At 43.9% G+C, this 25425-nt stretch overlaps 1 protein-coding gene across 3 annotated transcripts in view; it reads right to left on the bottom strand.

Annotated features, from left to right (window-relative positions):
- LOC146809783 (uncharacterized) overlaps nucleotides 1–25425 on the bottom strand; it is a 728115-nt gene that overhangs the window by 365699 nt on the left and 336991 nt on the right. For all 3 annotated transcript variants that reach the window (XM_085616628.1, XM_085616630.1, XM_085616629.1), the window contains exon 14: nucleotides 25280–25357. In XM_085616628.1, the coding sequence (XP_085472754.1) occupies nucleotides 25280–25357 (78 nt within the window). The remainder of the gene's footprint in view (nucleotides 1–25279; nucleotides 25358–25425) is intronic.

The raw sequence follows: 25425 nt of genomic DNA, 5'->3' as shown, positions 1-25425 counted from the left end.
CGTACCGCCTAGTTTTGGATTCTAGGCATTTGAACTCTCATTGTCGGACGTGCGCGGTACAGAATACCCACAGTTCAGCCCTGGTTGATAGTCTCGTGAGAAAACGGTTTAAGACCACACTTGACATTTCGAATGGATTTTATAGTCATAACCTGTCCTCTATTAGTAGTCAATGGACAGCCTTTACTTCTGGCGGCAAACAAAAGCAATTTAAAAGATTAGCCATGGGCTACAAAAACAGTCCAGGCGTCTTTGCCGCACGTGTTGTCTCTCTGTTGGAAAGCATTGACCTTGATGCGTACTCGTATGTTGATGATATTTATCTCACAGACAACAAATTATGGCCGCATCTGTGTCACATTGACCGCATCATTGATATGTTTGCGGACTTTGGTTACAAATTTAACTTTGCAAAATCGCTCATTGCAGAGTACACTGTTGTTTTTGGGCTATGAACTCAACAACGAAGGACAAGGTTTAGCACCTCACTTCCTGGAGAAATGCGCATGTTTGCACGCTCTGACGACTCTGAAAAAACTACAACCCTTGCTGGGTTTTTTTAACTTCGGACATACTTACATTACCGATTATGCCCAGCGTATCAGGCCGCTATATGCCTTGGTACAATCTACTTTTACCAAATCTTGCTGGCTGCCAGAACATACAGCTATCCTTCCTTTGGACTCGGAATGAATATTGAGATTCCAAAGGTAGCACAATCAAACATAAAATGCTTTGGGTCCGAGTCGCAGAACTTAAAGAACGTCTGCCTCTCGTGAATGTAATTCATACTCTTGGTCACCAGCGCATAGGGGTACACGCTGTTGGCAACAGTTTAGCTGATGAGGCAGCAAAAACAGCAGTGGCAACATATCTAGTACCAGCAGTTACAAGATCCAAAAGTAAGATTGATGATGACATCTTGGCAGCAATTGCTGCGACAGAGAAGGGAGATGATTACCCTAGAGGTTTCGCTTCTAAATACTCTTATCTTTTAAGTCCTGATAAAGTTCCCTATGTGAGAATTACCGACGCTGGTGACAGGTTGATTCCCAACGCGGACCGCAGACTTTACTTGATACCATCCGCTCACGAAGGCATGGCCTCAGCCCATGCAGACGTCTCAGCGACTGTCACTATCTTGCAACAACGTTACTGGTGGCGCGAATTGTATAAACAGACTCGTGATTATGTCCTTACTTGTGACATTTGGCAGCAGATTAAACCTTTGACTGCTGTGCGTCTGCCTCAAACACAGTTGTACATATCTAATAAACCACTTAGGTGTGTTTATTTAGATCACTGCAGTCCTTTCTCTTCTGATACTGCGTATAAGTTCATCTTAGTTGCAGTGGATTCGTGCACACGTTTTCTATGGGTTTGGCCACAAAGGAGTGCTGATGCTCGAACTGTCATCAGAGATTTGCGTGTCTTTTTGGGAATTTTTCCCATGTGGTACCCTCCATTCGGACCGGGGTCCAGCGTTCGCCTATAAGGCGAACAAGGATGCCATGAGGTCTTTGGGGGTCCAAGTAAAATTTTCGTCTCCATACCGGCCTGAGAGCAATTCTGTTGTGGAATGAATGAACCGTGACTTAAAGCAATCCTTGACAGCTAGGGTTTTAGGTACTGGCAGAAACTGGTCGGCCCATTTGTATTGCGTACAACGTGCACTTAATCTCCCAAGAAGGTCTCTGGTTGGGCAGACCGCATACGAAATGCTTTTTGGCATAAAAATGTTTGTCCCGGACCTTGATGGTCTAGACATGGCGGCGTCGGCCGCACCCTTTGACGTAGATGATCATTCTGCTGTGTTACAGAATCTACAAGAGGCTCGAGACAGTCTTGCAAAGGAACACTTGCCTTCCACAACTGATGCTGCACTTCAGATTCCGGTAGTTGGCTGGCTACCTCGAGTCGGTGACCTGGTCCGTGAGAAGATGGAGAACAAGAAGGAGTTCGGCCCCTCTTATCGTGCACCTGTTCCAGTGCTTGGCGTGCAGGGTACAAGAACAGTCATTTTACCTCCACTTCCTGGTCGCAAGGATAACAGGTACATCTCCATTGACAATATCAAACTACAACGAGTGGCCGATTCTTCTTAGTATGACTCCAGCGGTCTCTTGTCCAGCAATGCTGAGAAATTCTGTTTTGGCTCCGGCAAATACGAACAGGCCTGGCATTGCCATCGAGATGCATACAGTTACTAATCCTTTATTGACTCCAGCAACTGGTGGTCCCCATGAAGATACTGAGTATACCTATCCCACAGATGTGTCGTTGCCTGGTGTGCAATCAAGTGCAGTTACCAGTCACGTTTTTCATTTGACACTAACTCTACAACATCAAATGACCTTATCAAAAATTTCTATTTTTGCTGTTTGGTTTAAAAGAAATTTTTTAATTCCCCCTTGGACTTACATTTGGCTGGTGCTCATAGCTATTTTATGTCGATTGGATTTGTGGTTGTCTTTTTTGTCTAGTGAATGGACATTATCTTACCGAAAGATCTGCAATTAGATTAATTGATGGAACTTTGGCACCCCACTCCTCATCACAAATCATGAAGAGGGACCAGACTTTTGTTATTACTGCCTGGCCTGTGTTAGATGCGATTGTATGGGATGCTGTAAAATTTCAAATTCATGGCCCTACAGAGGTGATTAATGTCCCCAATGTACTTCGTGTTTCTATGGGGGATGTTGTGAAACAAAACATACGCTCTGATGATTGGTATGTCCAAGCCGTTCAGGCTTTTTTTCTGATTTGAAATATTATGCTGCTTTTGATGCTGAAGATTTGTACTTAGACCCAGCAAATTATGGAAAGTTATTTTGCTACCAACATTATGGCAATCATTTCCTGCATAAAGCAAATACATTTAGAAATGGCGTTAATAATACACAATGGGAACATTGCCCAGCTCCCATTGAAGGTAGTTCGAAAACTCTATTGAAAAGATTTACAGATTTTAGTGAATCCAAGCCTGAAGCCTTTTATTTCACTTCCAAAGTTAGACTTACATATACTAAATTACTGTATTCAAAGTCCTTTATGTATGAATTGGCTATAGGGGCCAATGAGCTGTGGAAAGATACCATTGATCTTAAATCTGTTTGGGGTTCTAAAGCCTGGCAAGTCCAAGGCACAGAAGCGCTGGATCGTGCATGCCTTATCCCCAACCACATGTTGTTTTTGAATGCTACTATTTTTCAAACCACCTGCTTTGGATTGGCTACTTCTAAAAAGATGAATGCCCCAACTATTCCAGACCTGGATGCTTATCCAACCAGGGATAATCACACAGATATGTCCCTTGATGAATTGCAGCCACTGATTACTAATACATCCTTTAATATTTCCAACCTGAATCCTCAAGGATGGTTATTGTGACGCAAAGGTTCAGATTCATGTCAACATCGTTTTCTGGGTCTGATCCCCGGATATACACAGGTTAGAGTAGACCCCCGATGTGAATCTTCCCATTCTGTTACTACCTATTCAGTAGGCAAATTATATCATAACTGGCTTAAACATTCCACCTTAGCGTCAGTCAAACTTAATTTGTCCCAATTGACTGACGATGTTGATCTGAACGATTTTGTTAAAGGCCCTTTGGGAGGCAGGTCCAAAAGATGGGTATATGCTATTTAAAATGAAGTTTGGAAATTATCTCAAATTGAAGCTGCTTCTAGATTGAGAGCTATTGATCAAGCTAATTTGTATAAAGTGCTTGCTGTCATTGATAATAGCATTAACACTCTTTCTTCCAGAATTTACACATTAGAACATATTGTTTCATCTGTTGTGGATATTGTACAGGATGGCATGCCTGTTTTATACCATGGTCAAAATCAATTGCGTTCTATAATGCAGTTTGCATGGACATTACAAACATTGAAGGCTGGGAAAGTTCCCTGGGACTACATGAATATGTCATCTTTGTTTTTACCGTTTATTCTGACTGATAAACAACAATTCATGTCCATGAAGGATGCTACATTTTCGCTTTTGCATATTGAAAAGTTGGAACATTAACCATTTTCTGTGGCCGAATCAAACTTAGCTGTGTGGCTTATTCATGGGTTAATCACACTACCTTTTCCGTTATTTAAATTCAGTTCATGTATGAAACACTATGCCTTAGGCAGATATGAACCATTGGGTAGCGCTTTCTCCATGAAGTTTGGTCACTCCCATTCACATACAGGTGCCTGAGAGAGGGTAAAGAGGTTTATATAAAAGGAGAGGAGTGTATTTCTGCACCTGATCACTCGTTGGTTTGCAAGAATTTACAATTGTATGGCGCTTGCAACGTTCAAGCACCGAATTTAGCTTGCATTTTAAAGGGAAGTCCTGTGCCAGCTATTACACCTACTTTCACATTATAAGCTAACGGTAGTTATTTGCTTTTAAATAATGAAGCGTTTTGCAGGATGCTAGCAGGGATTCCGTACATTGTAACTGTCTCCCAACGTGTAGTTTGTTGTAAAAACATGCTTTTCCCGCCCCCGCATGGGAGACCTGACATATCCATCTGGCCTTCCATACCATCCTTGAAAGCAGAGTTCAACAAGATGAGCAGAATAAGAGCTCTATTGTCTCAAAAAGAAGTCGCCCTAACTTCCTCCCATGAAATATTTGTCCTTCACGTGGCTAACACCCGCACTGAGGTGCATGCCCTTTTAAATACTGATCTCCCACTTCATTTCGGCGCTCTGATTCACACAATATTCAATGCCTCGTCAACAACTGGCTTGGCGCATTTTTTTAAAGTAGTGGGCTCCGGCCTTGTGACCTTGTTCCAAACTATATTTGGTGTGATACCGGCATTTTTTCATTCTATTTTTTCCAGCGTCTTTGGCGGGCTTCCATTAATCCTCGCCTTGGCTGCTGGTGTGCAGCTGTTGGTGGGGTTTGCTCCGCAATGGCTGCACAATCGTTGTCACACGTCTGCCTGTCCCGGCTGCTCCGACTTCGCACCCGGATGCTTCAATACTATGGAACACTACCTTTGGCCACCTTAAGTGTAGCCTATGGATTGTCCTTCCGGTTCTCATACTTTACTTGCGTGCAACCTGTTTTACATTGCCTAGAATGTTAATTTGAATGGACTCTGGATTTGTGCCTCTCAAACACTGCGTCTCCTGCCCCGGATTATGATCGACTAATGAGTCCCTTAGTGGCTCATGAGTTGGACTGTTCTGGCATCGGGATTATGGCCTGTGCGGCTGCTCATGGAGTCCTGGGAAATTGGGATATATGTGCAGCAGCCCATGACTTCCTGGCACGAAGTTATCTCGAAGAACACGCAAGTTGTCCTCTGATGGTGCTAGAGACTCCGGCTATCGAAGAACATGTATGTTCATTTACTTTAATAAATTGGATGGCTGACTCCTTTACTGATGATTACAATGACTTCCTCTTAGAGGCTGTTGCAACATACTGTGCCAAAACGTTGATGGACTATATTGGACATCGTCCATCTTCGCCGCGTACTGACTCAAATTTTTATTTTTATTTTTACTCCAGAATGGCCTGTATACCGCCCCTACTTGATTTCGCTTTTTTTGCTTTTTTACGTGTTTCGCCAACCAATTGTCCGGTTTGGCTTAATATGAACTTGATTCGGTCTCGTTCGAACTTGAATTCTGCGTTCCTACTTTGCTAACCTGTTTTGTTTATGATCAGATCAAGGGAGGGTGTAGTGAAGACAGGGTTCTGCCTGCACACATTGCTATGTTAGCATAAGCATTTTAGAAGTTGAACGCCATCTTGCCACTTTGCCACTTTTGCACCCGATACTAAAGGTAACTGTTATTATAAGTAAAACTGCTTGCTTGCTTTTTCTTCACATGAGAACGGTCTGTTTTTCACGTCCCTAGACTTACACCGTGTCCTTAGTCTGAACACTGTGTGCAGGAGCCTTCAAGGTCAAACAACAATGTATGCTGTTGAATTCAGGTTGATCGGCCCACGCTCTAGACACAACAAGCACACAGCTGTAAATATCTGAAACTAGGGTGCCTTTAAAATAGCATTGAATGCATGATGCTGGCACTTGGAGAAAAACCTTTCCAGACACGGAGAGCAGTGCGGATCCTGTGATGTGATGTGATTCACCTAAGCTGATCTTGGAGGTATGGGCTTCCCCATTCCAACCTAGAGACCTTCTATTATTATAAAACTAGCTTATAGCCAAGGGAGGGTGGTACACAAGGCACTATAAGACCTGTTTCCGCTATAATTATGATATGATTTTTACCTTTGTGTTTTATGGAATTGTAACAATGCTGATAGTTTTATTTCTAATCATTTGTCTTCTTATGATTGCCAAAATACTGCATCTTAGAGCACGTAGTTAAAAATAAACATTTTTTACTTTTCTGTGTCTCTGATTACTCACGTTGTGGACTGATATGAGAATAAAGACAAAAGAGTGTTCTTGATTCCCACCATTCCTGAAAGTATCCTAAGTCGCTTGTTCTGGGTTTTCTAATCATTGGTAGCTTCGCTGAAGTACGGAGAACGAATGAGACACTGATGCTAGTCGGATAGGGGTTCTGGGTACTGAGGTGAGTTTCTGGTCCACCACAAGTCACTGAGGTCCTGGTTTCCTGCGCACAGTTCTGGGCTTCAGCAGAATCCCCGCAACACGTTCACCTCTGAATCCATGCTTTCCAGTGAAAAAGCTGCCTCAACTTCGGCGGATGGAGCTTTCAACACCGTTAAACATCCGACTCCTCACTCCCTTAAGAGGTCCAGGGTGTCTTCCACCTCCCTTCTATGCACCATGAAAGCCGAAGAGATGCACCAAGCTCTTCAGTTCTAAAGGGACGTTTCGTTCCAGGACTCAAGACATGCCAAACAGTAGTCTTCATGGTGTTTGGGGGATAAACACCTATTGCAGACTTCGTGGAGATCTGTCCTCAGATGCCTTGCATGTGCAAGTAGGGCAGAATCAAAATGGAATCTGTTCCACCACTGGAATATCCTCAACCCCAAAGTAATGTTATTCCAAGAGACCATCAACCAGAACAGAATCGAAGAGTGACCAATGGTGGAGACCGAGGAATAAGCATGATTGTTTCCACGACAGCTGAGGAACGGATCCGAAGGCCTGGCGAGAACACCACACGGTGCTGAACCGAAGCTTACATCAGTACATCTGAACCAGATGGCGGAGGAAAAACAATCTGATAATGGAACTGATACCCATTCGCATTACCACTAATAGTGTAGTCACTAGGTCCCGTGACTCAAAAAGCCTTCCTTCGAAGACAAATTGTACACATCCGAGTGCAACACTAGATGGTGGAAGTATGCACAGCATGTTTATCTACAGCTAACCATGCCATGAATATTTACTTCTATAACTCAGCAGAAATAGAAAACAAGCATTTGCAATGCAATAGGTATCGCATTTGTGGAAGCTAGAGCTATTGGCGTTGTAAATGTCATTGTTTTTTACTTATTTATTTTTGGTAGCAGAGTGCGATATAAAGTAAATTGGCTGATTTTTATATATATATATATATATATATATATATATATATATATATATATATATAATCTACTGGCCGTCGCCAGTAGATAGTTATAGTTAGGACCGTGTTTCCATAGGAAATCTCAAAATTCTATTTTTGAATAACTTTGGCGCCGGTTGACGAATCTTCGCGAAATTTTCAAAACTAATGGGGCGCTCCGCTCAGCTCCTCCCCTGAAAGTCTCGGGGGGATTCGTCAAGCGGGGGCCGAGAAAAAAAGGGGGTCCCAAAACGCGTTTTTCCCATGCATTTTCCCATAGGACCTTTAGTCGAAGGTACAGCCCGAACGGCTGAACAGAATTACTTGAAATTTGGCAGAGAGGTAGTCCTCAGGGCAGGGATGTGCCTTTTGCATATATGGAGTCAATCTGTTCAGTAGTTCCTGAGAAAATTGCAGTTAAAAGCACATGCATATCTATAGCCACGCACCGTGCGCGCACTGTGCGTGCACCGTGCGCGCACCTTAACGTGCGCGAGCGTAATTCTGATTGGTTGTTACATGTCAGTCAACGTTCGAATCGGTCGAAATCAGGAAGTGTCGGCCGCCATTTTGTTTGTTTTCAGTGCGAGAGTGGAAAAGGAAGGTGGCGAACGTGAAAAGGGGGCAGGGTAGAGAGTTCCTGACCCACTAGCCTTTGTCAGGGGGTCCCTGAAGGACCCCGAAGGCAGAAAAAAACATTTAAATTTTTTTTTTTAAAATCACGGGGGTGCGCGCATGTTGAAAAACCATAAAAAAAAATTTTTTTTAAATTTAATACGTCGTTTATTGTAAAATAAATATATTAAGAAAAAATACAAACATAACTTAGCATTTAAAAAAACGTAGAAATTCACTGAAAAAACCATAGGTTTCACACACGTTATAGTTAGGAATTAGCATTTAAAAATCCTTGCAAATTCACTTAAAAAACCATAGGTTTCACACATGTTATAGTTAGGTGGATATTTCACTCGTAAAAAACCAATGAAATTCCCCCGTTATAGTTACTTCAGATAACTATAACTCGCGCGACCGCCACTCTATCACAAGGATGATGTCAAGAGTGATGCCACTGACCATGTCATGAGTGATGTAATATGTGACGTCATGAGCAGAGGATTGCGGGCGCGCGAGATATAGTTATCTGAAGTAACTATAACGGGGGAATTCCATTGGTTTTTTACGAGTGAAATATCCACCTAACTATAACATGTGTGAAACCTATGGTTTTTTAAGTGAATATATATATACATATATATATGTATGTATGTATGTATGTATATTAATGTTCAGTTCGAGGTGAACCTTGTTTGACAGAATAAATGGAGTTGTGAACTTCTTCAATGCAATTCGATAAAATTACTTTATTGGCATTGAGAAGTGTAGCCAATCATAAAACAATTCAAAATACAGAAGGAAAACCCCTATTAGAAGGATAACCTCTCCAATGCCACAGAAATAATCAAAATTTTATGACTTTTTTTCATTTTTTATTATAAAAATATAAAGTTATTAATCAATTTTTCTGTTTTCAAATACATGATTCAAAATATTTCGTTCAAAAATATTCATGTGTAGCCAGCTATTCATCAGGCTACAGTCAACGAGGCAATACAAATTACAAACAGACAACAAGGCATATAAGCAGTGACAATCAGTGCAATATATCAAACAAAGTACCATACAAATGTGTAGACAATACAATAAATAAACAAAAAAGAAACAAACAGGCAGATTCGCCAATCAACAGGTACGCCGACGCGCGTTTCGGAGCCTTCCTTCCTCAGGGCGTTGATGGCATTTCAAAAGACAGAGAAAAATTCAACTTATAATAACAGATAGAAGATAATTCAATGGTGACTAGAAAGAATAAACTTTCAATACCTCGTGAGTCTTATCTGTGGGAGAAGAGATAACTATGTTATCCTTTTAAACAATAAAATATAAAATATACAATACCAAAATATATATATAGGAAGCCAGTATACAACGGAGAGTTAGAAAACAGATCAATTAGAAAGATGAAAGGAGAATGAGGAGATATCATTTTATAAACAAATAATCAAGGAAAAGAAGTGAAGCAGTCTGGAGCCATGAGAGGGTGACAAAAGAGGATGTAGAAACACCTGAACGTGTGACCCTAGTGAAGACGAATGATGTAAACACAATACACACTTGTTAATCTCAGGAGACATGTCGCAATCAGAATGACCAAGAAATGGAGTAGGCGAGGAGTAAATCGGAATCACGATAAACTCGAGGGCTAATAGATCCCAGAGTAGTTTCCAGTTTGACAGTATATGTCCAAAGGCTAAGGAGAAAAAATATCTAGATGAATCTGAGAAAACCTTCGTAGCTATTTGGCCTGTGAAGGATGTAACAGATTGAGACTAGCCAATTTATGCGGGCCATATAATAAAAGTTCGAAACAAATCCCTGGAACTTACATAGAACAATATAATGGTTCAAAAGATGGTAAGGCCACTGGTCATCAAGTCCAGATCTAACTGACATCAATTGAAGCCGTCTAGCTCTAGTTGGAATCGAGGGTCAACCTTAATTCGAAGTAATCTATAGAAAAAAACACGATAATAATCATGAGAAAGATAACTAGAGGCAAGGTAGTAAAGTACTAGGTAGATTATATACGCGCAATGGCTAATAGCAATCTGGCTAATAGTAGTTAGTGAAATAGCACATGATCAAGTAAGGCAGATTAAAAAGGTAGGCCCTAAGGTGCTACGGGAATATAAAACATCTCTATGGCCAATAGTCAATATACCGCTATATAAACAAACCAAGTTAAAGCCCAACCCTTTTACCTCAACACAAACTAAAGGAAGGTACTCTGTCGTATAATTAGTATAATGGAGGGCGAGACTAGTGCTGTGGAGGGTACTACGTAGAAAAGCCAAGATAAATAAGCACTACGATAACAGAGGGGAAAGGGGGTAGAGTTAACCCGTTACAGGGCATCACGAATACTGAAGCAAACTTACATATTAAAAATGGATCGCGTATGACGGGTTCCAGGGCAACGGCCTCTCGATATCCACAACGGTTGATCTAGCGAGTCTCAAATGAAGATACCTCTTAAATACTAAAGGTAAGGCTTAAATGTGGGAGGGAGGAGCAGGATAGTTCTCACCTGATAGTAATTAGCGAGCTCTGTGGTAACGGGGTTGAAGAGTTTTCTCCCTCGAAAAACGAGCTTACTGCGGCCGCCATCATGGAGCAGGAAATATAACTATGAACCACCAAGACTAAATGAATAATTCAAAATGTCGAAGGACCTAGTCACACTAAAACTAATAATCAAAGAGCGGTATTAAACTAATAATAATTAGAAAATTACGTGATTTCGATATTGTAAAAATTTTTGCTTGAAAAGGCGAGCTGGAGGCAGCCGCCATCTTGGAACGGGCCAGTGGCCACAGAAACTAGATAGATAAACGCCGGTAGCGAAAGACAAAGAGACAATAAACAACAAAGTCAAAGTAGGGCGACATGTAATATAGAACAAAAGAATGGTACCACGGTACCAGCAATAGATAGATAAGGCCTAAAAATAGACCCGATAATGAGTTCATCAAAGGCAAAAATAAATATAATCAACAATGGATCATCAGAGAAAAAAACTCTATTGGAATGATAGAGTCTATAAAGAAAAAAAGATTAATTATGTAATGGAAAAGTACTGCATGTGCTAAGATTAATAGCACCCCACTGTCAAAGTGGAAATAAGAGGTCTACCGCAAGAATACAGATAGAAGCTGAGTAGATATAATACTGGATGTCAAGGGATATCTAAATATCAATAGATCGCCTTTTCCCAAGGAAGACATTCATTAAGACCATTGTCAAACGTCTGAAGAGTGAAAATCCACAAGACTTCTCGTTTTTTTCTGTGTGCTTCAGTGTTATGGTCATTGGGTATTTTTACGCGTTCCAAAATAAGCCATTGGAGATCTTTAATCAGATGCTGTTTCTCAAGCCAGTGTTTGACAAGGGGAGCTCCAGAACGTTTGGTATTAATGGAAGATTTATGTTCGCAAAAGCGAACACGCATCTCTCTACTGGTCTCCCCCACATAGCCTTTACCACAGGGACACATGATCAAATAAATAACGTTGGTCGTCCTGCAGTTAGTCATTTCAGTGAAAGAGAAGGTCTTTTTGCCCCATTTAAGAAGCGAAGTAGTTTTAAAAAAAAGGGCATGCCTGGCATCCACCACACTTGTGAGTGCCCAGGACAGCTCGAGAACCCGTGATGGAACGTTGGACCATAGGATTTTCACTGGGCATAATGAATTTGACCAAGATGTTTCTCAAATTCCTGTTCCTTCGGAAGGCAAAAATCGGTTTGGGAAGATCTTTCTGTTGGTTGCCAGAGTTAAGAATGTGCCATGACGAGTTGATTGCATGGCGCAGTTTGTTGTTGAAAGTCGAGTGCTTGGTGACACAAACCAGTTTCTCTTGTGAATTTTTACTTTTAGGAGTAAAAAGGGTGTCACGATTATAGTATTTCGCCCTTTTGTAGGAATCCTTGATTATCCTGTGAGGATATCCTCTGTTCTTCAATTTCGTTTTGAGGGTCTCCGCATGGTCTTCAAAGGATCGCATACAGGTACAGTTCCTGCGAAGACGCAGGAACTGACTAAAAGGGATATTATCTTTTTGGCTGCGCGGATGGAAGCTATGGTATTGTAAAAGGGTATTACAGGCCGTTGGTTGGTTTAGTGTATAAAGATACTTCAATATGATTATTGATGGCCTCTATCCAAATATCCAAGAACTCAATTTTTTCATGGCTAGTTTTGGATGTAAACTTCAAGTGCGGATCACAGAGGTTAATCCAAAGAATTAATTCAGTGAGTTGCTCCTCCATCCCTCTCCAGATAAAAAAGATGTCATCTATAAATCTACAGTAATGAGTTGGTTGGCCAATCATGAAACAAAACAGTTACACAAAAATAAAACATAGGCGAACAGGGTAGTTTATGTTTTGCATAAAGGTTAAATATGAAATCATTGTGTCGGTACAAATAATAGTTGCACCAACGGTCACACTTCCTCAAAATACACAAAAGGAATGTTTACAACTCTATGAATAAGCTTGTGTTGTAAAAATAGTTTTAATGAACTCCGCAACCTGTTTATGAACGTATGACTGTTCCCTATATAGTGAAAGCAAAAAAAAATCCACCAGAATTATTAATTTGCACGTTGGTTTTTGATGGGTGTTTTCTGCGTGCTGTTTTGTTGCTACGTTTGAACTTTTGTTCCTCTTCTGTTTCTTTCCACGATCCGAATGCAAGGCGTAACTGGGGACTCGGAGGACAACTGATCTCTTGCATGTCAACAGTGCCGAGTACACAGTAGGCGCGGTCCATTTGTTTTCTTTTCACAGTTCCAAATGTGCATGTAATCGTATTGTGTACGCCGTCTAGATGTGTCAACTGGCGCCATGTCACAAGGGTGGCTTCCAGTCCTGATTTTTCAGTCAACTGCGCTAAGTATTCTGGGAAATGTAGGCCTTCAGACCAATAATTGGGAAACAGGGCAGGGCTGGAAATCATAAGCAGCCCTGTCAAAAAATTGTAAGCAAGCCCGGCTACCTTTATTTATTTTTCTCCCTCTCTACCCCAACAAACCGCCCCGCCCCAATGTCCCTACAGTGCCTGTTGCAATAAACCCCCTTGGAGGTTGAGAGTGATATTGAACGCCCAGGCGCAGGCTTGGGCCTTCCAAAACATGCCTCGAATGACTCCAGCCCCCGGGGGAAATGCCCGATGGTTAAATAGGCAATCAAGCAACTGTTGTGACATAAAGCTGCAAGTCCCAGCATGCCTAAAGCTAAGATTAATGAAAAAACACACGACTGGCTAAACTTCACTTGTGGCGTGAAGTTGACAGCAATGCAAACATCGTAACCCCTCCCGCTCCCACCATTCAACCTGGCTGATACATTCAAGGCAAATGTTAAACTGGGCGACAGTTACTTCCTCACAGCTTCACGCAGTTGACCGCTTCAAATTACCTCAAATAACGGAACACCAAGGCTTTAAGTGAGCCGGGTCTCAGCAGTGATGAGCACCGACAGTTTTTTAAAAGGGGGAATCGAAACGGGTCCCTATCGGGCTCTGTTTTGTGCCATGACACAGGAGGTCAGTTTATTCCGGACTGCAGTGACAGCAGGCACATCGATTTGCGCTGCTCACACTTCTCAGTAGTGGAGAAGTTACGGCACAAGGTCATATCAGGTGAGCGTTGTAGGGGAAGGGAAATCCTTTAAAGAGAGTCAATTTCTCTCTGGATTTCCCTTCTCTTTTTGAAACTCAGGAGCAGCGAAATTGTTGTGGTGTCACCAGGGCTTTAAGTAGAAGCTTTTTCAATATTATATACAAGCCATAGTTGCTGCTTATTTATCTTATGCAACTAACAACCATTGACAAAGCCAATAGTCCTGACTTGTAGGTGTGATGCTACTTGTATCATATCTGGATGCAATGACAAAAGCAGCAAAATACAAGTCGGGCGGTGCACTATGCTAAGCACAGATTTTTAGCTCACATGGTTTTAAGCCACACCCTTAATTACATTGTCCATGCCCTTTTGAGAGACCCCCCCAGATTTTTCATCCTATTTAAAGCCCTGTGGAATACCATGCCTGTTGCAGTGTCAGAGCATATAAACTTTCAAATAAGTAATATTTTAAGATGCCACATTGGTGATAAACAAGTAATCCAATGTTTTCTGGGCTGTTTCTTGTACAGAGGAGAAATGTGCGAGTACAGGAAATAGACCAAGTGAGAAATTGCATGATATTACCAAGCAACTAACTTCAGCCCTTGTTCACCATTAACAACAAGCTGCGTTATGTCTCGGAAGCCCTACACACCAAAGACAAACTCACTACAGCAATCATGACAGCGCTACACACCATGCGATTCCCAGCCCACTGTCTGCCGGTTACGTCCCGCCCACGCCCCCTGGACACTTGGCATGTAAACACGGCCCGGTGAGTGTCACTGGCTGCTGCGGGTCCAAACACAGTCGAACGACAGCTGGTGAGAATATCAACACTGCTCCTCTCAAACTCTGTAGTGCCAAGCACATGGCATCTCGCTTCACCCACCATATGGGTACAGAGATTCCGTACGTCCTCATGAGTGACTGCGCCGTGTCAGATGCAAGATCGTCACCCCGCGTGAATAAAAATAAACACGCGATTTCGCTAAGTTGGAATTGCCAGATAGCCATTTTCTTCTTCAGGAATTTGAAATATACAGTGACATAATTTGTTGTGCTGTAAAATGTGCCTACGTAACATAAGCCTCTGGGTTGCCATGAATGCTTAAATCAAATATTCGCCAACAGTTCCAATTTGTCGTTGCAAAGTCAAATGTAATTGCGTTGTTATGCTGTAATTCCCACAAGGCATCGAAAACCACTGGGAGGAAGCAGTTTAAAACCAGTTGCGTGGCGACAGGGTGCTTCACGGGCAAGGTACATGTCCATAAAAATGTCTTCGGCAAAAGAGAGAAATACACTTTTGTTGCTTCTGAGGAACAAGCATTGATCTTTTGTCTTTATGGGGCCATGTGTTTCTAACTAGAAACACATGGTCCCATAAAGATAAGAAAGTGCTTTGCGACAGCAGCAAAGCAGGCGACCCAGTCCGGATCGGAGGCAAAAGGGCGTCAACATAAAACCCTAATTTACAATGGCAGGTCACTGTTTAGCATAAACGGTGCCACCAGCCAATGAAAATGAGGGGCGAGGCTTCAAGTCCCCTTCTCAAATCTACTCTCCTACAATATCTCTCGCCCAGCGAGCAACGCTTTGCGCTGCAATGCCAGGCGAGACCTAAAAATAACACATGGGTAAGAGGAACTAGAAAAAGTATCGCATGGCAGAGGTTTCTCTTCTTTCTTTGGTTGCACTTGGACAGATACATTGTGTTTCCTCTCATCTCTCTGTTTTTTTTCTCAGGTTTCTGTTTTTCTATATCACTGTTTTGTGACCCGTCTAACAAGTCTCCCAGCAGACCAGCTAGTGTTTTTGTTCCTGTCTGGAAGCATTTTTTTGTTTTGAGCCCTTCTGTTTGTTCCACACACATTTGTCATATTTTTTAATACCTGGCTTTTGCAACTTTAGCCATTTGTTGATGGGAGCATCAGCCATTACAAATCACAACTGAAAGATGATGCTGCTGTATCCAATTTAGTGAGTGTCTGAGAAAGTAGATTTTTAGTTGGGTTGGATGGCCGTTCAGTGCTCCTGTTAGGCCCAATAAATCTTTCAGTAGTTTTAACCAGAGCTCAACCCCTGGTAGCTATGGCACCGAACAGGCAGGCTTAACTTAAGAATGTGTGTAAAGCATTTAGAAGTACCAAACATTTAAAAAGTTAACGCTGTAGCCGAGAAGGGTTCAACGTCGTCGGGTCCTGGTTCGCATCGGTCCCATCGAAACAAATCTGCTGCTGCTGAGAAGAACGTAGCAGGAGCTGCAGCAAAGTCAGGTTCACAGGCGCTGCACCATAAGCAGATCTAGTGGCCGATTGACCCCTGTCCCTCAACAATCCTGCATTCAAAAAGTGAACACAAATGTTTTAAGTCCAAGGTTTGTAGGAGGCAGGAGGCATCCAACCTGAAACCAGCCAAGTGTTCCAGAACCTCAGGAAGAGCACTTGGTGGTCAGAATTTTCTTCAACCGAAGTCATCAGCAGGGTCCAGAGGAGATCTGTTTGAAACTGTTCAGCTGGGCTCTTGCAGGAAAGTAGGCTTCTTGCTTTGTGTGTCCCTGTAGCTGAAAAGAAGGTCAGCCAATGGAAACTATAAATCCACTGCTTTGTCCTGGGTACAAGTGGGAGCAGGTTCAGACTTTCAGTTCTTCTCACAGGTCTCAAGAGCAGGTGCAATCCTTCTGTTTTCCACCACATTTATGCCTGGTGCTAGCTTATGTGTGCGGTGACTCCTGCCCCCTCCCTATCCAATAGCAAAACAAATCCCTAGGGACACTGACTTTTGCAGCAGTTCCTCTTTGCCCTACTGCAAACAATCCCACAGTGCCCTGCTTTACCTAAATCCAACATGGTAGAACATTTCTTCCCCTATGCAGAGATCACGTGCCCACGCTAGAGGTGTGGCCAAGGAAATGAGCAACCCTCCTCTTTGATCATTCAAAACCAATTCTGTGGCAGCTAATCTCCCACTGGGATTGGTGCTTGGCAGACCACAGAAAGGAATAGAAGCCAAACCCAGATGTTACATCTGCCTTTGACAGGGCAGGCCCCTTTGAAGGCATCCTGTCAGAGAAACAGAATACCTCCCTGCACCCCAGTCCTTTGGCTCAGCTCTGGAAGCAAGTTCACACCTCATCAAAGGGGTTATTCAGCTCCTGGGTGAGATTTGGAAGCTCATTCAAATGGGCTTCTAGAGGCTTTAGGCAAGCACACAGTGACTTTTTAAAGGTGCCTTTTGTAAGGTATCTAGTACAAATCTGACTTTACCAGTGAGTTGAACTTGTAATAAATAGTTTAAAAAGTTTAAAAATGATCTTTGTATTTGTTTCCTAAAAGGAGAACATTTAATTTGAATGATGTTTTCTAATGCTTTTCTATGGAACAGCTAACCCTGCTACAGTGAAAACCAGTTTTTTGGGGCCTTGTCATTGTAAATACATGTTTTACATTAAACATTAACATGTCCTACTTTTTAATACAATGCAACCAGGCTTATTGGGCATTAAGGTTTACTTAAGGGGGGCATAATATTTGTAAGGAAGGATTAGGCCTGTCAAAAGATATTTAGTTTAGGTTGAATTTGCAATTTTAAAAATGCACAGGCAAGCTACAGTAGTATGCCTACAGTTATATGTTGAATTGTCACTCTAGGGGTAAAACAATGTGCACTGCATTCTGCTAGTGACATTTAACTTGCATGCCCTGGATAAACTTTTTTCATATATTAGGGCTTACAGAGGAGTTTAATATGCCACTTAGGAGCACAGACAATGTCAACATATTTTAGGGGTCAGAGAACACACACTGGGGTTGGTTAGCAGAGTCCTAGTCAAAACAGCAGCAGCATCGGTCCAAAAAATGAGGGTGATCATGCAAAAACATTTTCCTACAGGGTGTGAGGCTGAAGTAGGGCTTGTTGGTCAACAGGATAACATTCTGCAGGGAAGTTGATCAGGGTGAGAAAGAAGGTAAAAACAGCATCATTAACCACTTGCCAGGTAGTGCTCTCCATACTAAACTTTGGCCTGAACCTGGCCTGGTAATGGGGTGGTGAATAGCTACCATGCTGTGGGCAGCTTTGTAGTCGTACAGAGGCTGTGGAGCTTGCCTGTGCTGTGCCTGTGTCGGGTAGAGATCGCACAATCGACCGCAGCACCCTTGGTGATGCTCCCAGCAGGGAGGATTCTCCCTCACCTTTGCATCTCGGTGATTGGCCTGGTGGTAGGGGCCCTGATTGCTCCTTGGTTTTTACAGTGTGGGACTGGAGTAGATTACAGACGTCTACAGTCATCTAAAAGGTGCAGTGTAAGTCATGGAGGAGGTTCTTAACTGTGGTGCAGGGGACAAGGACATTGAGTTCTTGAGGAGTGATTTCAATGGGAACTTATTGGTAGTTCTGGCTGCTGTCTTTACAATTTCTGGTTTATATAGTTTGTGGGAGAATAGAATGCATGGATGAGGTTTTTGCATCACACATTACCATATTTAGAATAATTTGTACTGGTTACATATGTGTATTGGACTTGGTGGAAGTAGCATGCAATAAAAGTATGTGTATTGCTCAGGGTGGGGGTAATATATGTCCTAATGCTTATGAATAGGTAGAGGGGTGATTATGCTTTATACATCTTTATTTTATGTAAGGAATATGCTACTTACCAGTATGCATCTGTTCTTGGCATGTAGAGCTGCAGATCTATACACTGTGCATAGATGGCCATCTGGTGTTGGGCCCGGATGTTTGCAGTTTGTTTTTCCTCTTGGAAAGTCTTTGGAAGTCATGAGGTCGGTGACTCCTCCCTTTTTCGTATTGCGCATGGGCTTCGGCTCCATCCTCAGATTGTTTTTCGCCAGCAGGGAAAGATGGAGCGTAGTAGTAACAGTAAAGAAACCCATGTGTGTTGTATCTAAATAAGATAAGACTGGAACGGATACAGGTAGCCAGGGAGGCGGGTGGGCGTGTATAGATCTGCAGCTCTACATGCCAAGAACAGATGCATACTGGTAAGTAGCATATTCCGTTCGAGGCATATGAGCTGCAGATTATACACTGTGCATAGATTATATAGCAGTACCCAACCCTAGCGGCGACCACCGGCATCCGTTGCAGTTGTTTCGAACAGTGTTTTTAGTACAGCCTGGCCCACACTAGCTTGTTGCTTGGTTTGCACATCTACACAGTAATGTTTTGTGAAAGTGTGCCATGTCGCTGCTTTGCAGATGTCATCTAGTGGTATGTTTCCTAGAAAATCCATAGAAGCCCCTATCTTCCTTGTAGAGTGGGCTTTAGGGGGAACAGATAGCGTTCGTTTTGCTTTGTGGTAGCAAATCTGTATGCATTTTACAATCCACCTAGCTATCCCTGATTTAGAAATAGGGTTGCCTTTATGTGGTGGAGAGAAGGAGACAAATAGCTGTTTGGTTTTCCTGAAAGGTTGTGTCTGTTGGATGTAGTAAAGTAAAGCCCTTTTAATATCCAGTGTGTGTAAAGCCCTTTCAGCAATGGTTTGAGGTTGTGAGAAAAGACTGGTAATTCTACCGACTGGTTTAGATGGAATGGAGAAATGACTTTGGGTAGAAATTTTGGGTTGGTGCGGAGTACAACCTTGTTCTGATGCATTTGGAGAAAAGGTTCCTGTATAGTGGTGCTTGTATTTCACTAACCCTTCTGAGGGAAGTGATGGCCACTAGAAAAGCTGTTTTCCATGTGAGAAATTGGAGCTCACATTTATGTAATGGTTCGAAAGGGGGTCCCATTAACCGTGTGAGAACTATATTCAAGTTCCAGACAGGTGAGGGTGGTACTCTGGGTGGAATTACTCTTTTGAGGCCTTCCATGAAGGCCTTGATGGCAGGCACTCTGAAAAGTGATAGGTGCTGCCTGTTCTGTAAGTAAGCAGCAATTGCAGCTAGGTGTAACCTAATGGAAGTATATGCTAGCTTACACCTTTGTAGATGGAGTAAGTAACATATGATGTGCTGTATGGACACATTTAGAGGATTGATTGGTTGTTGTGGCAGTAAACAACAAATCTTTTCCACTTTGCAGCCTAGCATACCCTAGTAGTAGGGCGTCTAGCTTCCCTGATAATGTTCATGCAATCAGGGGGAAGGTTAAGGTATCCGAATTCTAGGACCTCAGGAGCCAGATCGCAAGGTTGAGCTGAGCTGGGTCCGGGTGCCTGATCTCTCTATGGTTCTGGGTTAGGAGGCATGGTGAGAGGTGTAGCTTTTGGTGTGGTACTACTGAGAGTTCCAGCAGTGTGGTGTACCACGGTTGTCTGGCCCATGTTGGAGCTACTAGGATCAGTGTTAGGGAATGCTATTGTAGCTTTCGCACCACTAATGGAATTAGTGGGAGAGGTGGAAAAGCGTATGCAAATTTGTTTGACCAGTTCATCCATATCGCATTGCCTTTGGACACTGGGTGTGGATATCTGGCAGCGAAGCTTGGGCATTTTTTGTTTTCGTGGGTGGCGAATAGGTCTATGTGTGGATGCCCCCACTTCTGAAAGAACGGGTGAAGAACTTGTGGGTGAAGTTCCCACTTGTGGATCTGCTGCGTCTGTCTGCTGAGCAGATCTGCCACGGTGTTTTGGACTCCTGAGACGTGTTGGGCCAGGAGAATGATTTTTTGTGGAATTGCCCATCTCCATATGCTCTGTGCTAATTGAGAGAGCTGTGGAGAGTGTGTGCCCCCTGCTTTTGAATGTAGTACATGGCAGTCATGTTGTCTGTGCGAATGAGGACTGCCTTGCCTGAAATCTGCGTCTGGAAGGATTTTAGGGCGAGGAAGATTGCCAGTAACTCCAGATGGTTGATGTGGAGTAACTTCTGTTGTGGCGTCCATGTGCCCTGTGCTGTGAGATGTAACAGATGAGCTCCCCAGCCGGAGAGCGATGTGTCTGTTGTTAGGATTATTTGTGGGACCGGGTCCAGGAACGGTCAACCTCTGGAAAGGTTTGTGGTGTTCCACCACTGCAGAGAGCGATGGGTGCGACCGTCTACCAACACCAGATCTGTCAGTTGTCCCTGGGCCTGGTTCCACTGGCGCGCTAAGCACTCTTGGAGTGGACGCATCTGGAGTCTTGCATGGGGCACTATGAAGATGCAAGAGGCCATCATCCCTATCAGTTGCATAAACACTCTTGCTGGGAGAGAGTGTTGACATATGAATTCTTGACGCAGAGCCTGTATTTTTGCAATCCTGACAGGATTGGGATAGGCTATGGCTTTTGAGGTGTCTATGGTGGCACCGAGGTATTGTTTTGTGTGTGATGGTACCAGGTGGGATTTTTGATGGTTCACCGTGAAACCTAGCTGGTGGAGTAGTTGGACTGTAGCGGCGGTATGTTGCACACATTGTTCGTAGGACGTGGCTTTTATTATCCAGTCGTCCAGATACGGGAAGACGTGAATGTGCTGTCTTCTGAGGTGTGCAGCCACTACTGCTAGGCACTTGGTGAATACCCTTGGTGCTGTTGTTACCCCGAACGGGAGCACCTTGAATTGGTAGTGTTGCCCGTCCACCACAAATCTGAGGTACTTTCTGTGAGACTGGTGTACTGGGATGTGAAAGTATGCGTCTTTCAAGTCCAGAGTGGTGAGAAAATCGTTCTGGGAGAGGAGTGGAAGAACCTGTTGAAGGGTTACCATGTGAAAATGGTCTGTATGTATGTAAGTTTAGAGGTCTGAGATCTAGGATAGGTCGTAGAGTCTCGTCTGTCTATGGAATCAGAAAGAACAGGGAGTAGACCCCTAAATTTTGTTGATTTATGGGGACCTGCTCCATGGCTCCTTTTTGCAGGAGGGAGAACACCTCCTGTTTTAGTAGCGCAGTATGTTCTTGAGACATAAGGCGGTGCCTGGGTAGAATGTTTGGGGGGGTAGATGTTAGTTCTAGGCAATACCCTGACTGAATAATTTGTGTCACCCATCTGCCTGAGGTGATTGTCTCCCAGACGTGAAGGAAATGTTGTATTCTGCCCCCGACCGGAGTGGAATGGTCTGGAGGGAGCGGGGGAAAGTCATTGGGTAGTAGGTGTGGCAGAGCGGCCGGTATTTGTTTTGCCTCTGCCCTTATTATTATTGCCTCTGTATCCGCCTCTTTGATAACCCTTTGTGAAGGTAGATTGAGGAGGGGATTTGTAGGACGTGGATGCACTATCCGAGGAGTAGCCTCTGCCCGTGCTTCGAAAGGAAGAGCGGCGAAAGGAGCGCCTAGGAGTGTGTGACTGTAGGGCTCCCATGGATTTCGCCGTTTCAGTATCTTTTTTTATCTTTTCGAGGGCTACATCAACTTTTGGGCCAAATAGATGATCTTGGTCGAATGGGTGGTTCAATATAGAGGCTTGTACCTCAGGTTTAAAACCTGAAACTCTGAGCCAGGCATGGCGACGGAGAAGGACACTGGTGTTTATGGCCCTGGAGGCTGTATCTGCTGCATCTAGGGCACAGCGAATAGAGGTATTAGTTATTATTTTTCCCTCTTGGATCAATTAGTTGGCCCTGTTCTTGTATTTTTCAGGGAGATGGTGCATGATGGCCTCTAACTCATCATAATGCGCCCTGTCGTATCTGGCCAATAGCGCTTGCGTGTTGGCGATACGCCATATGTTGGCGGCTTGTGACGCAGTGCGCTTCCCTGACGCGTCTAGGAGCTTGGACTCTTTGTCAGGTGGTGGTGCTTCGCCTGACGCCTGAGAATTTGAGCACATCCTAGCTGTAGATACCACTAGGGAATCCAATGGTGCAGGGCCTTTAATGTATGAAGAGTCTGTGGGGGCGGCTTTGTATTTTTTCTCTATACGGGGGTTTAGGACCCTGGCCCTGACTGGGTCTTTAAAGACCTCCGGTGCATGTTTAATCACTCCCTTTAACATGGGTAGGATGGCAGTAGACCTATGTGCGTTGTCAAAGGTGTCTAGGAGAAAATCTTCCTCCACTGGGTCAGTATGTAACTCCAACCCGTGGTAGTGTGCCGCCCTTTGTAATAGGTGGTGAAAACCTAAGGAATTTTCCGGCGGGGATGGCCTAGATGGGTAAAGGTCATCCTGTGGGACATCTGGGATGTCCGGATTATTATAGTCGTCCCATGGGTCTGGAGATCCAGTAGGGGTGGGGTCTTGTGGCACATCTGCTGGATCATAATATGGGTGTCCTAAATCGTCTGGGACAGGAGACAAGGTTGGGGAACGATGAGGCGGGGGTGGAGAGGGTGGAGGTGGGGAGGGTGGAGGAGGTGGAGGAGGAGGGGAAGGCACTCTGAAAGGGGAGGTAGCAGTGTCTTTCCTCTTTGGAGGTGGAGGTGGAGCTGGTTTGTCCAAGTGTCTCTTTTTTGTAGACAATGTCAAATGTCCAGTTTTTGGATCCTTGGTGAGTGTCTTTTGGAGAGGATCTGGTGTGAAAAGTTCTTGCGACACTGGTTGTTCGGTCGGCGCCGAAGTTTTCGGGGCCGATGGCTTTTTAGGCTTGTCTAAGCCGTGCTTCTTTGGGACCTCCGATTTTTTGGTCGGTGCCGAAGAAGGCTTCGGCACGGGAGTGTCGGTGCCGAGGGCCTTGTGATGTTTGGTCGGCACAGGAAGGGCAGGTTTCGACACCGAAGGCTTTGGTACTGGGTTCAGTGTGGAGATGGAGGCTGATCTTTCTTCGGAGCTGAAGAGTGTTTTTCGGTACCGGTGGTAGGCTGGCTCGAGCCCGAGCTGCCGGAAGGCTTAATAGGCCTCTTCACCGGGCCAGAAGGTGGGGTGTGAGAAGCAGTATCCTTGGTCTTGCCTGGGCCCGAAGGCGAAGGTGTGCCCGAAGCCTTTTTGGGTATCGGCGTGGGTGTGGGAGGGGGTATTGTACTCACGACCCTCTGCGCCGGGGTGATGTCCTCCACATCGGAGTCGTCGGCCTCGGAAGCACTGACGAGGTCGTCGTCCTCTTCTTCGATGTTCTGCTGTCCCGGAGCTTCGCCGTCGTCCCCGAAGATGTCGACTGGAGCGGAGGTCGAGGAGTGCGCCATGTTGCGTCTAGCCCGTCGATCTCGAATAGTCTTTTTAGAGCGAAAAGACTTGCAGGCGGGACAGTCTCGAGCCTCGTGTTCAGGGGAGAGGCAGAGGTTGCACACCTCTTGGAGATCGGTGTGGGGAAACTTGGACCCACATCGATGGCACTTCTTGAAAGGAGTTCTTTCCATCAGCCGAGACCGGAGCCGGAATAGGCCCGAAGGCCGCCGTTGACGACCGGAATCGAAGAAGTGCCGAAGAGAAGGTGATTAAGATGATTTATTATCTGAAGGAGCTCGATAAGCGAGGATTTTTGCGTCGATCGTTGAACTGGGAAAGTTCGGAACCGGAGCGCGAAGTATCACATCCGAGCCCGATGGCGGAAAAAAACAATCTGAGGATGGAGCCGAAGCCCATGCGCAATACGAACCAAGGGAGGAGTCACCGAACTCGTGACTTCCAAAGACTTTCCAAGAGGAAAAACAAACTGCAAACATCCGGGCCCAACACCAGATGGCGATCTATGCACAGTGTATAATCTGCAGCTCATATGCCTCAAATATTATCTTTTTGTTTATTTCATGTGCATTTCCTTGGGAAGTGCAATATGCTCATATCATGCATAGCATCTAAAGAAGGCATTACAAGCGCTGGATGAGTATGTGCATTTGCTTGTGAAAAAAAAATGCCCTGGGCATATAAGGTTCCCTGGAGATTGTCATAAACCCTGGATGGGCAGAACTCTTAGACTGATGAATAAAATGGAAATAAGCAAGCACTTGTTGGTGGGACTAGATAGAATATACTGCTGTGGTTTAATCTATTATGCGTACTATGGAGGGTGCATACAACTTTATATGAAACTAAAGTGTGTCCCACGTCCAATGGTGTAGACTATTGTCACTAAATGCTGCACAATACGGAGATCTGTCAGCAAAATCTTGGTGGACACTTTAGGGGAATTATGGTATTGTCCAAGTAGAGCATATGTCACAAGATACAGCCTAACCTTATTAAGGAGACTTTATTTGGTCACTCCTATTAAGTAGATAAGAAAAGGAGGCAGGGTATCTATTAGGTCTACACCCCAGGGACATTATGAGGCAACGCTCTAGCATTACTTAAAAACATTTTCGATGCATTGTATAAAAGGTGATGGAGAACATCTGTACTACCTTTGCAGCAGAGAAGTGTGAGAGGTGGCAGGTATGGCTGTTCAGTCAAATTCCCAAGTACAATACATGGTCCCTAATAGAGAGCATTCATGAGTGACGGGGCTCCGTGGATCCTCACCAGTGTCTGGATGATATTTTTAAAAAACATGTATAGCATCTATAAAGAAAAGTAGTACTTTGGAGAGTAACAATGAATAAGCAGAATTACAAACGCTGTTTCCTATAGTTGTGTGTACCTATGCACCATTCTCTACGAACAAACATTTCCATGCATGATACTGAAATTTGGAACATGCTCACTGAATGGCAGGAAGTGGCTGGGTATTCTATTGTCCGCTTTACCTCATTTACAAAGATGCCAGACTCAATCGAGGTCTCATAGGAATCATCATCGGTGTCCTCTTCATCGGTGTCTTCTGTCTGATGAATAAAACAATTAATCTGAGAAAGCGGAGATCGCATGATCAAAACAAGCACATTAATTGATC

The sequence above is a fragment of the Triturus cristatus genome, chromosome 7 (genome assembly GCF_964204655.1).
Source record: "Triturus cristatus chromosome 7, aTriCri1.1, whole genome shotgun sequence".
NCBI lineage: Eukaryota > Metazoa > Chordata > Amphibia > Caudata > Salamandridae > Triturus > Triturus cristatus.
This window is presented reverse-complemented; position numbering and strand designations above follow the sequence as displayed.